General features: G+C 52.1%; 3 protein-coding genes across 3 annotated transcripts; 1 reads left to right on the plus strand and 2 right to left on the minus strand.

Annotated features, from left to right (window-relative positions):
* Positions 1 to 367: 367 nt before the first annotated feature.
* CPAR01_12266 (KR domain-containing protein) lies at positions 368 to 8,443 on the minus strand (the record flags this gene model as incomplete). Its single annotated transcript, XM_060496523.1, has 3 exons — positions 368 to 7,989; positions 8,057 to 8,201; positions 8,261 to 8,443. The coding sequence occupies 3 exons, from the start codon at positions 8,441 to 8,443 to the stop codon at positions 368 to 370; spliced, it is 7,950 nt and encodes a 2,649-aa protein (XP_060345308.1).
* A 1,357-nt stretch (positions 8,444 to 9,800) lies between these two features.
* On the plus strand, positions 9,801 to 10,532 carry CPAR01_12267 (methyltransferase domain-containing protein; the record flags this gene model as incomplete). Its single annotated transcript, XM_060496524.1, has 1 exon — positions 9,801 to 10,532. The coding sequence occupies one exon, from the start codon at positions 9,801 to 9,803 to the stop codon at positions 10,530 to 10,532; it is 732 nt and encodes a 243-aa protein (XP_060345309.1).
* Positions 10,533 to 11,168: 636 nt separating this feature from the next.
* CPAR01_12268 (uncharacterized protein) lies at positions 11,169 to 11,573 on the minus strand (the record flags this gene model as incomplete). Its single annotated transcript, XM_060496525.1, has 1 exon — positions 11,169 to 11,573. One exon carries the CDS (start codon positions 11,571 to 11,573, stop codon positions 11,169 to 11,171), a length of 405 nt encoding a protein of 134 aa, XP_060345310.1.
* Positions 11,574 to 12,041: the final 468 nt, after the last annotated feature.

Here is a 12,041-nt window from a genome sequence, read left to right on the forward strand (position 1 = left end):
CGCAATATGAGATCAAACCTGTCTTTTATGAGGCGACTGGTGATGTTTCGCGGCGTAGGAGGACCATGAGTGTTCCAGCGGACCCGAGTACCTAATTAGGAAGGTCTTCTCGTCGTCTTACTTTGCCGTCTTTGACCAATCCTCATTAAGAATGAGAGGTTCCCAGGATTGGCCGTATATCCGGGATCAATAGCAAGTGGCTGTGAGCAGCTGGTGTTGCGATTCAGAGAGATAGATTGTCATGATATCCTACTCGACGTCCATTGAGAAAGGCGATTTTGATCGGTTGAGATTGGTACAGGTCAGATTGAGATGAGTCGACAGTCATTACGCTCATCCCCATTCAGCTATCTTAAGATACGGAAGTTTACTTCGAGCTGCTTTGCAGAACCTTGGAAGCCACCTGCTGACACAGATCCGTGATACTCTGGTTCTTGAGAATCTCGAATACAGGCACCTCAACAAGGAGCTGTTTCATGAACCAATACCGAACCTCAACCGCAATCAAGGAATCAACACCAACAACGTACGCCGGTTTCCCGACGTCAAGCGTCTCAATCGGCACAGACAGCGACTTGGCCAGCTTTTGTACGAGACCCTGTGTTACGATCTCGCTGGCCGTCGACAAGTCAGGCGCCGCTTTCACCAAAGCCAGCCGGTTGACGTCGTCGCTTCCATCACCATTGCCTCCACCGGCCCCACGGCTATTGCCACTAGCCTCGGTCTCGCCCATACGGAGAAGATTGCTGAACATGGGCTTCTGCATCCAATCCAAGAGCCCTTGTTGTGTCATGCGCGCCAGGTCCGCCGCGCTGTCCACCATATTGACGATCTGAGCTGCGCCAGGCTTTGCGCAGTCGTAGCTTGGGTCGCAGAGCAAATCAAGCAACTCCATCAGCTGCGCCTGTGTGAGATTGTCATGACCGGCGCGGAGGCTCTGCGTCACGGACTCATAGTTGACATTGGCCCAACCGGCCTCAGCGACGAGCACCAAGTCGACCGAGACGCCCTTGAGGCCTTGTGCCACTCGATGACGCGCGAGAGCATCCTCGAATGCGTTTCCAGCTGCATAGTTGCTCTGTCCACGATTGCCCATGATGCCACAGAATGACGAGAGCAAGACGAAGAAGTCCATGTCATCGGGCAGGAGCTGGTGCAAATTCCATGATCCAGCGCGCTTAGGACCGAGAGTCTCATGGAACATCGAATGAGACATCTTGGCAAGCATGTCATCGCGGAGTACCATGGCGGCCTGTATGCAGCCCTTGATCGGTGGAAGCTCTCGTGATGCCTTCAGGAGGGTATCCTCGACCGCTCCCCGGTCGACAACGTTACACGTCGGCGCGAGCACTGTGACTCCATCGGTGGCTTCGAGTTCTTGAATAAGCTTGAGAGCGTCTGGTCGTCCTGCGACACCACGTGAGGAGAGGAGAAGTAGGTTCCGGGCCCCGCGCGAGACCATCCACCGAGCAATCTCACGACCAAGTCCACCCAGGCCGCCGCTGATAACGTACGTGGCATTCGCGTCGAAGTTGTACCCGTGCTGAAGCTGCGAAGGTCGGTACTCTACTGTGTCGGTCGCGGAAGCGTAGTCGATGATGACTTTGCCTGTATTCTTCCCGCCCTGGAGGAAGCGCATTGCATCCTCGAGCTTTGAAGGTGAGAATACGTGAAGCGGCTTGGGTTCGTGTAGGTGAGGGTTCTCCTCGAACAGCCTCGTGACATCCTGCAGGATCTTCTTCATGAGAGGCTTTGCCTCTTCATGAACTACGACTAGATCAACCGCAGAGAACGTCACATTTCGATTAAATGGTCCCATCGGCAAAGTATTGTTAGCGATGATGTCCGCTTTGCCAATGTCGATGAAGCGACCGAAGGGTGCGATGCATTCCCAAGACTGACGAAGGAGCTCGCCGCCTAGTGAGTTGAGAACCACATCCACGCCTCGGCCTTCCGTGGCGTGAAGCACATCTTGGGCAAAAGTTTCATCACGGCTGTTAAAGATTTGGTCGTCCGAGAGTCCAAAGAGCTTCTTGACAAGCTCACGCTTCGTCTGACTTCCCACGGTCGCAAAGACTTTGGCACCCCGCAACTGAGCAAGTTGCACAGCTGCCTGTCCGACACCTCCAGCGGCTGCGTGGATGAGAACAGTCTCACCACGGCTGAGACGTGCAATGTGGTCGAGAGAGTACACCACTGTAGACCACACAGCCGGAATTGCGGCAGCTACTTGGAAAGACATGCCTGTAGGGAGCTTCTCTGTTTGCAGTTCAGGACAGCGCACAAATGTTCCGAAGCCTCCTCCAGTAGAGCTGCAGAACAACACCGAGTCGCCTGGGCAAAGATTACTCTCCCGCGAGACTCTAGAGACAACGCCAGCGCCGTCAAATCCAAAGCTTCGCCCAGGAATCTGCCCCAGAGCAATCATGACATCCTTGAAGTTCATGCTGGTTGCCTTGACTTCGATCTCAATGTCACCCGCCTGGAGCTCCTTGTCCGCCTCGGCGTTCTCTGCGTAGAAGATGGTATCAAGAAGCCCAGGGGTTTCAATAGTGATACTGATGTGCGGCTTCGGACCATCCCTGTTGAATGTGAACGACTTGAGCCTGTCGCCACTTTGCTTGATGGAAAGCGCTTGATCTATATGAGGTGTAGGCATAAGGCGAGGAATGCAGATCAAGCCATTGTCTACCGAGAACTCGGACTCGTTGTCGGTACCAGGGCAAGAAACGTTGTGCAATCTCTCAACAACACGCACGATACTGTCGACGGCGCTAGTGACAGCCGTAGGGGTCTCAGGCCGGTAGGACAAGTTCAAAGTCACGAAGCCTTGGTCTCCTCTCTCTGAACAGACACTCCGACCGAATCCGATGGCGACCTCGGCTGCGGGATTGGTGGCCTTTGGAGCTCCTCCATAAGTTAACCAAAGCGTGAACCTGGTATCAAGGGAAATCTTCTTGATGGCTTCGAACTCCTTTGCGGCGACGGATGATAATACTGAAGCATCGAGCTCTAACAAGCTGATGACTGCGTCATCTCCGTTCAATTTGGTATCTCCTGATGAAATGTCCACTATGCTGGATATGTCTGCCCCCCCAGGCTGAGAGCCTGAGACAAGGTGGCTTCGGAGCGACTCGGCCACAGAGGTTTGGATCGCTGAGGTAGGGTCCATGATGATCCTGTAGGGTGGCTCGACTCTGGACGGTTGGCTTAAGAGGCTCTCATTCTCCGGGCGGGTAGTTATGATGATAGAGACTCGGTGATGTGGCTTTTGTTCATGGTCGCGGAAAGCCATTTGGATTCCCGGGAAACCAGCCTCCTTGAGAACCGTGGTCCATTGCTCTTCCGTCAGAAGGGGGCCTTGGTCTTGGTACTCTTTATTGGTAGACCACCACTGTCCCTCACGTAGCCACCAGCCAGGCAACAGGCCAAAAATGAGGCCATCACGGACGTTGTCCAGGTTGACTGTTTCGCCCAGTACAAGCACACCGCCAGGCCGTAGAAGACCTCTGACATACCGAAGTGTCTGTATCAAGTCGCTTGTGGCATGCAACACATTGCCTGCAACGACGACATCATAAGTCCCTTCGGCGAACCCTTGTACGTTGGGATGCTTCTCAAGATCCAACTTCTTGAACGTCATGTGGCTTGCCGCGTAGGAGAAACGCTCGCGCGCCTTTTCGAAGAAACCAGCCGAGATGTCTGTGTAGCAGTATTCACCGAAGCGTACAGCCTCTGGAGGACCACCTTCAACCCCTTGCGCAGCCAGGTAAGGGAGAATCCGGCCGGTCGAGCTCCCGGTTCCAGCTCCGACTTCCAACAAACGAAGTTTTGGATTCGCGTGGGCTAGGACGTTGATGTACGCTCCCATCTTGCTATTATTCGTTGCAAAGATGTCAGAGTGATAAAATTCGTTGGCCAAATTGCCCTCGAATATGACCTGGAGCGCGTTTACTTCTCCTTTGAGGATGCTGTGCAGATGCTCGCCAACCTTCTTGGTAAGTCTCTGCGTAGGCTCGCCTTCGGCTTCATCCAATATATCCTCGATACGCAGGTGACTTAGGCCCCGGGACTCTAGCGTCCATGTATCCCGATTCAAGTGCACGCGCCGCATCCACTTGACATACCGAGCCAGGTGATTATCGAATTGCAGCGGCTTATCATCCTTGTCAATTTGCTCCAGAGCCGCCTCGATGAAGTGCAGAGCAATAGCATCGGCACGATCGATGAGCTCTCTCGGAGGGGCGCGGCATCGAGTATCCTCTTTGAACGCAGCCGCGAAGTAGCGACTCTTGGCATCTACAGTCAGGAGAGACAGGTCGGGTTTGTAATCGAGACCATAGAACTTCTGGCCCGAATCGCCTTGTGAAGTAGCAGCTGTGTCGGCTGACTTGAGACTTGTGATGGCTGTACCCCGCTGACCATCCAGGACGAGAACGGGCTCATTGGAATCGGCAAAGGTGACCAGTGTCCTGCACTCAGCTTCTCGGAAAGCGCGCATAGTCTCTCGAGTTGCAACTCGCAGCTGGGGGTTCCCAGGTGCCACGAACAGTTTTTGCGACACCCATAACTTTCGCAGGTGCGAGAACATCATCGTAGGGACGGCGTTCCATCCACCTTGAGATAGGGCGACCATCTGAAGGTGACAAACTGCGTCCAACGTGCTCGGATGAACCACGCACGGGTCTTCTCCAGCGTACGGCATGCTTGAAGTGTAATCTCTCGCTGACAGCATGGCTGTAGCATGACCTTCCCTATCGTAAGAAATGTTCTTCAGCAACTGGAAGTACGGTCCGTAACCGAAGCCTGATCGCTGGGACATGTTCTTGTACAATTGGCTGGGGTGCACGACCAGACGGCATTTGTCGACGTCTGCCTGAAGTTGCTCTTTGATAGACGTCTCGAAGCGGGACCGACGTGCCTCAGAAGCGGCGGCCTGTTCGGATCCCAAGGCTTGCTCCGGTTCAAGTTCGACTTTGATGCTTCCATAAGCGCATTCGTTCCAGTCGTCGCCATTGGTCCCAAAAACCCGCCAGTCGTAACAGAGCTGTTGTCCGCTTGTGTTGGTGGCCTGTCGACGGCGCCGCATCACAATCTTTGCTTCTGTGCCGCGCTCTGAGTCGTCTACATCAATGGCTCTCAAAAAGCGTACGTTGTCTAGCTGATAGCCGCGGATGCGATTTTCAACTGGTGTGGCAAGTTGACGGGCGGCTTCGATGGCCATGACAAGCATACCCGAGCCGGGATACAGCGGTGAGCCGTTCAAGGCATGATCCAGGATCCAAGGGTTCTCTTGGGATCGGATCAAGTGCCTCCAACTTCCCTCTTCGGGATTCCAGTCACGGTCTCTGATGCCTAGAAGAGCATGCCTACGGCACGGACGCTTTGCGTAGTTGCGACTAAGCCTGCTCTCCTCCCAGAACTCCCGAGACCGATTGAAGGGGTATGAAGGGAGGTCCACCAGAATCTTCGGTTTCCGCGATATTTGAGTCGACTCCTGGTTTGGCTTGGACAAAGAAATCGGGATGCCTGCTGCCCAGAGACTGCCGAGAGCCTCCATCAATGATCGATCATCATCGACGTTGGGCTTCAATACGCTGACGTACTGCCATTTCTTAGCAGCCTTATTGCCGAGGTGAGGAGTCAATGTATCTTGCACAGGTCGTCTGAGAGCTGACTGCGGACCGATTTCTACGAGGAAGTGTTGCCCTCCATGTTTCGATCCGGTCATGGCTTCGAGGGCACCTGAGAAGAGAACTGGAGAGACAAGGTTCTTTACCCAATACGAAGGGTTCGTCACAGCCTCAAAAGATGTGAGGTTTCCCTCGGTTGAGGAGTAGAGAGATACGAGAGACTCCTTGCGTAACCTCTCGGCGGCTAAGCCAGTAGGTGCGCCGATATCACGGATTCGATCTTGATACTCTGCTGCGACAACTTCCATGGCCGGAGAGTGATATCCAACATCAACAGGAAGTCTTTTAACGAAGATCTCTTCCTTCTCCAGTCTCTCAAACAGGAGCTGGATCTCTTTAGTCGGCCCTGAAATCGTCACATTGGCTGGACTATTGATACAAGCTATCGAGAGCCTGTTTGAAAGATAGGGGCGTACGGCTGCCTCGCCGAGGCCAACAGACATCATCGTCGTCTTGCTCCGAGATGCATCAGATGCCAATCGACCTGCCAAGACGCCTCGAAAGTATGCAATCTTCCAGCTAGACTGGCGACCAAGGGCTCCAGCACAATATGCTGCCGCGATTTCACCCGATGAGTGGCCGCATACGGATTGTGGTATGATATCCCAGTTTCGGAGAAGGTCGACAGTGGCAATCTGTAGAGCGGTACAAAGGGGCTGTGAAATTTCAGGCTTTTGAATTCTGGACGATCCCGGGGCCTTCCGAAGCTCTGTGAGGACGGACCATTCGCAACCAAGAGACCGCAGATACTCGTCGCAGTCCATCAGACTCTGCCGGAATACTTCGTAACGCATCAGCTTGAGACCCATGCGCGGGTACTGAGCTCCCTGGCCTGTGAAGACGAAATTGAGCTCTGGCCTCTTCGATGACAAGACTGACGTAATGGGGGAGAGGATCTCTGCGAGGTTGTTGCCGATGTTCGCTTCCGACTTGACCACTGCAAATGCTCTCCAGTTGAGTATGCTCTTCTGAGAGAGTGTGTAGGCTAGGTCGGCAAGGAAAACTCTCTGTGCTCTCTTTCGCGACATTCGCTGGGTAGCGACGTGATCTTGCAACGCCGAGGCCTGTCTTCGTGGACCGTCCTCATCGGCGGCTGAGAATGTGAGAAGCGAGATGGAGCTATGTTCAGCATCGTCTTCAGAGCCAATGATGACACCACTATCATCAGAAACATCTGAAACAGAATCAGAGATGCCGGCGCCTGGGGCCTGATCTTCGACTGTTCCAACTGAGGTGCTGCTGTTCGCAACACATGGCTTGTAAGAGTCATTCGACTTGGCCACGGATAGGTGGTTTCCAGTAAGGCCTCGGATCCGAAGATAGTTGTATGCATCATCCAATACGACATGTGCATTAGATCCGCCATATCCGAACGAGCTTACTGAAGCCCGGCGGATCCCAGAAGGAGTGGCAGGCCAAGCCGTAGAGCGCGTTGGAAACTGAACGCCTAGCGCATTGACGTCGATTGCTGGGTTCACCTTTTCAAAGTCCGCAATGGGAGGTATAATGGCTCTCTCGAGCGAGAAGACTGTCTTGAGCAAACCCGCCAGGCCACTAGCACCCTCGAGATGGCCAATATTGCTCTTCACAGACCCAATCCAGAGCGGGCTAGATCTATGAGGTCTGAAAACCTCTCCAATCGCGGAAACCTCGATTGGATCACCGACTGGTGTGCCGGTTCCGTGAGCTTCCACGTACTCGGTCTCGGAAAGGTCCAGTCCTCCAGAAGCATAAGTTCTCCGAATGAGCTCAACCTGAGCGGCAGCACTGGGCTGGGTGATACTCGGCGTCCGCCCGTCTTGATTTGCGCCTGTGGCACGGATCACTGATCGAATAATGTCTCCGTCCGCCAGAGCTTTGGACAACGGCTTGAGAAGAACGAATGCGTATCCCTCTCCACGAGCGTAACCGTTGGCTTTGTGGTCAAAGCTATAGGATCGGCCATCCGGAGATAGAAAGCCGGCGTTGCTCAAGGGGAAACTCATGCACTCGGGAGTGAGATAGGTATTGGAGCCACAGACTAGGCTCATGTCGGACTCCCCGTTGAGTATGCTCTGACACGCTAGGTGAAGGGCGTACAGTCCGCTGGAGCATGCGGTGTCAACCGTCAAAGATGGGCCTCGGAGGTCAAAGAAATGACTGATGCGGTTTGACAACATAGACGACCCTGAAGACGTTGCTTGGTACCGGGATTGGAACTCTGGATCTCGGGCCACTATGGCATCACTATCGCGGCCGAAAGAGGCGCAGAAAACTGAGGTGCGGGAACCAGCAACTCTCTCCATTGCTAATCCGGCTGTATGATTCCATAAATTCTCGATTAGTGATTCATGCCTTGATCAAGAACATCTATCGGCTCATACCATTTTCAAAGGTGTGATATGTGCCCTCGAGGAGCCCGCGCTGTTGGGGATCTAAGATGGATGCTTCTGCTGGCGACATGTTGAAAAAGGCAGCATCAAAGGCCCGCGGATCTTCTTTCATGAAGTGGGCGTTTTGAACACGCATCTGGTTTCCAGAGCAATCAGATGTTGGCCACGTACGTTGAATCAAAGGCAATAACTCACACTGTCGAGACGGTTAGGGTCTGGATGATAGAATGCATCGACGTTGAAGCGGGTTGAGGGCACCTTGCTTGATGCGTTCCTTGCATTCTCAAGCATCTCCCAGAAGGATTCCGCCGAAGTAGCGTCTCCAGGGAACTTGAGGTTCAAGCCAACTATGGCGATAGGTTGTATCTGGTCTTGCATTGTATCCATACTAATAACTTGACTTTGATGTTGTTGATTATGGATTGACATCCGCAGTTGAGTGATAACACGATGATTCCTAATAGATTCAGGACTGTTCATGAACAAGGCGTTACCAGATTCGGTCCTTTCTATACTAATTTAGCAGCAGCTCTTGCCAAAGTTTCTTGATGCTGGATAGTCCAATGATCACGGAAAAGAGGCAAAGAAGGATTTCAAGCGGAAGTTACACAAACTTGAGAACGTCACATTCCATGGAAAATGGATATTTACGGAAGAGTGGAAATGCAATTGGTTGCTACAGTCAGACTTCACTTGCGGCTATTCCAGTCTCAAGAACTTCCTTGATTGATTCTCCACCAAAAAAAAGATCCAATCGCGTTTCTAGTCGCTGTTGACATGACTGACAACAACATGCTACATCTAGATAACTACCTTGACTGGAGAGAGCCCAGCTGAGATTGAGAAGGTTTGGGCCGTTCAAGGATCGAATTGACCGAGTCTTGGAAACGGAATCGCGAAACCACTGCTGCAAAAGGTTTCAAACAATTGCGACGTCAATCAGCTCCGTCAGAGTTCAGCTGTCAATCATTCAACCGCCAAATCGACCATTTGAAGGAGTCCGGAAGCAGGTTTCCCGCTTTCCAGACGATAAGGCGCAGCTATTAAAGTCTAACTCGCGAGAACGGGCAGATGTTCGGTCGGAACTGAAGCGGCTATCTCATCAACCTTGATCGAACTCCAACAATAGCAAGCGTGGTACACGGATGAGCCAAAAGGTGCGAGCGCTCGGGTCTCAATCGCTCGATCGAGATCGTAGACTACGACTGGTACCTTAGTCTGAAGGTTTGAACTCCGCCAAATTTACCGTGCTGGGCCCTTGTAACGACTTTCGTGGAATAGTAGTAAAAGTTAATGTGGCCTAAACACTCGGCGCTAACCACCAAAAGTTGTCTGAAGAAGAAGGTCTGTCACCTGCCTGGATTAGTTGCCGAGGCTTGTACCATTCGATTTGATCCGTTGGTCTGTTGAATGGGTGTCTTGCGTCTTTACTTCTGCATAGTCAATGTGTTCCAATCAGGGTATTCGACTGATAACGGGGGATGGTATCCGCTTACCGACGTGACAGAAGTCTCCTGCCGCCACGCGGTTAGTAAAAAGCAACATTCAAGCTAAAACATCACAACTCGAACCTTATACTGCAACGTGTCGGAGCAACTGTTCATACGAAGTATTGCCGTGCTGGGGTTCATATCATAGTAGATGCCCCTAAACATTGTCAACTCTGCGAAACCGATTCAAGCAAGAATCTCTTCACAGCTTCCAATTCCCCACATTCCGTCCGCTTCCTCACACCATGTCTGCAAGCACCCTTGGCAACGCTGTCTATTTTCCACTGTTTCTACGATGGCTCTACGATACCCTTGTCCTCGGCTTCTACTGTCCATTAGCCTGGGGATGTCCTAGAGACGTGCTCTCAGGTCACTATAGCAAGCACATTTCCTCCCTTGTCAAACCTAATGCAAGACTGCTGGATATCGGCGTCGGCACTGGCTTTTTCATGCAGAGGGCGCCTCTTCCTCCTGATTCGATAATCGTTCTGGTCGACATCAATCAAAACCCTCTAGCCGAGGCTCAACACCGCATTCAACTGGCACATCCCGACGTCATCGTTGACACAGTTCAAGCTGACATCTTTGTGCTTGGCGACCGCCATGCCTCGCAACTACCTTCATCTCTGCATATGGGTAGCAACGGACAGTTCGACGTCATTTCTTGTATGTTATTGTTGCACTGTCTCCCTGGGAGTTCCAAGCGAAAAGGAGAGGCTATGGCAGGGCTAGGTCGGCTTTTGAAACCAGATGGTGTTCTGGTTGGTGCAACAGTATTGGGCGGTGGAGTGAAGCACAATGCTTTTGGAAGGTTCCTCATGTTCTGGCACAATCTTTTGGGCGTCTTCCACAATAACAAAGATTACGCAGCTGACATAGTTGAGCCACTCAAGGCCGGTTTCAAGTACGTAGAGTGGCAGATGGTTGGGACAACCCTTCTCTTTGAGGCAAAGGCACCGAGGGCTCGAAGTATATAGCTGGCTGTAGGATTGACAAAAGAAAGCTGACTAGATTTGATAGGCCAAATGTTTAGGTGTGAGCCTTCCTTAATCTAGCTTTCACTTTGTGATTTCCTGCCCCATTTTACTAAGGAGACGCACATGCCCGAGATGCTTCCATAGCACATGATCTATTAGGTATCGGTCGGGTGTGGCTGTGGGCTCCCAAGGGCATCGCTCGTGTTTTTGTTTACACCGCAGCACCGCAGACTGCAATGAACAGAGGGCCACAAGCGCGACTAACAGAAGAGGCGGAAGCAGAAGGACTTCAGTCGTTCCGGTCACAAGCGTAGGATCATATGCTAGCGTAGGAGGAAGAGGGCCTGGACATTGCCTAAAGATAGAAGTTTGCATGACCAAAGCTAGCGCTCATATACCCGCTTTAAATGCTCCGACAGCCCCTGACAGTGTGTGAACCATGGCTGATGACTTTGAGAGCCAAATCTTTCCGCCGCGAACGCGTGGAAAACCCTCCCCTCTGTAGGTGCTTCACCTTGAGATTCAGCCAACTCAACCAAAGATCCAAAGTTTCTCGTGCTCGACTCAACCACACTGTTTTATGCCAAGCACGCCACATGACCCAAAGCCGCGCCCCGAGGGAAGCGAACTCAATCATTACTGTCTCCACGACGCAACACCTAACCCAGCGAACACCGGCGCCAACGCAAAATGAACCCACCAATCCGCCTTGGGTGCCTGTCTCCGCTGCACAATGCCATCAATAGTGACCACCGGGACCCCAAGCAAGCACATCGCAGCTAAGGTCTTGTGGTTGCCGAAGTATGCTGCCGCAAACAGGCTTGCTCCAATGAAGAACTCGCGTATGGCGAACAAGCGTAGCTCGTCCAAGATCAGGCTCCTATTTTCCGATTCTGGGTCCTTGAAATCCTCGGAGGACGCAATATCGAAGTGCCACATTCTGATGCCGAGTTCTGGTTTTAGCGTGACGATGGAGCCCATCATGGTTGCGGCTAGCCCAATAGTGGCCGCAAAATTCGCAGGCGTAATGAAGGTTGACATATTTGGGGTTACCGAGCATGCGAGGTTTGATTACGGACCGATTCAGTTGTCCTAGGATTTAATGACTGGCCAGAAGAGCCGATCTTTATAGAGCAAGCCTGACTCCGGCTTTTACGATCTAGCCTTAACCCGGGCCTGAATTCAGTCTAATCCGGCCTCACGTAATCTTTCTATCAGGGGTTGGTGGTTAGGATCCAAGTTGTCGGAGGAACAATTTCGCCGATGTGCTGTAAATGGCAGAAAAGTCCCCGCGACAAAGGGAAAAGGATTTGCCAACACCTAGAAATAGTATATCCAATAATAATAACGAGGATGAGAGTCTTGAATTCAGAGCAAAAAAAGCGCAACAATATACCCCGAAAAGTTGTTAGTGTAGCGTTATAGGTAATCGTCGCTCAAGTCATCCAGTGAATATCGCCGATTGAAGACCATCTGTAATTATATTACATGCAACTTGATCCTGTGTAC

The sequence above is a fragment of the Colletotrichum paranaense genome, assembly GCF_030867605.1.
Source record: "Colletotrichum paranaense strain IMI 384185 chromosome Unknown Scaffold_10.1, whole genome shotgun sequence".
NCBI lineage: Eukaryota > Fungi > Ascomycota > Sordariomycetes > Glomerellales > Glomerellaceae > Colletotrichum > Colletotrichum paranaense.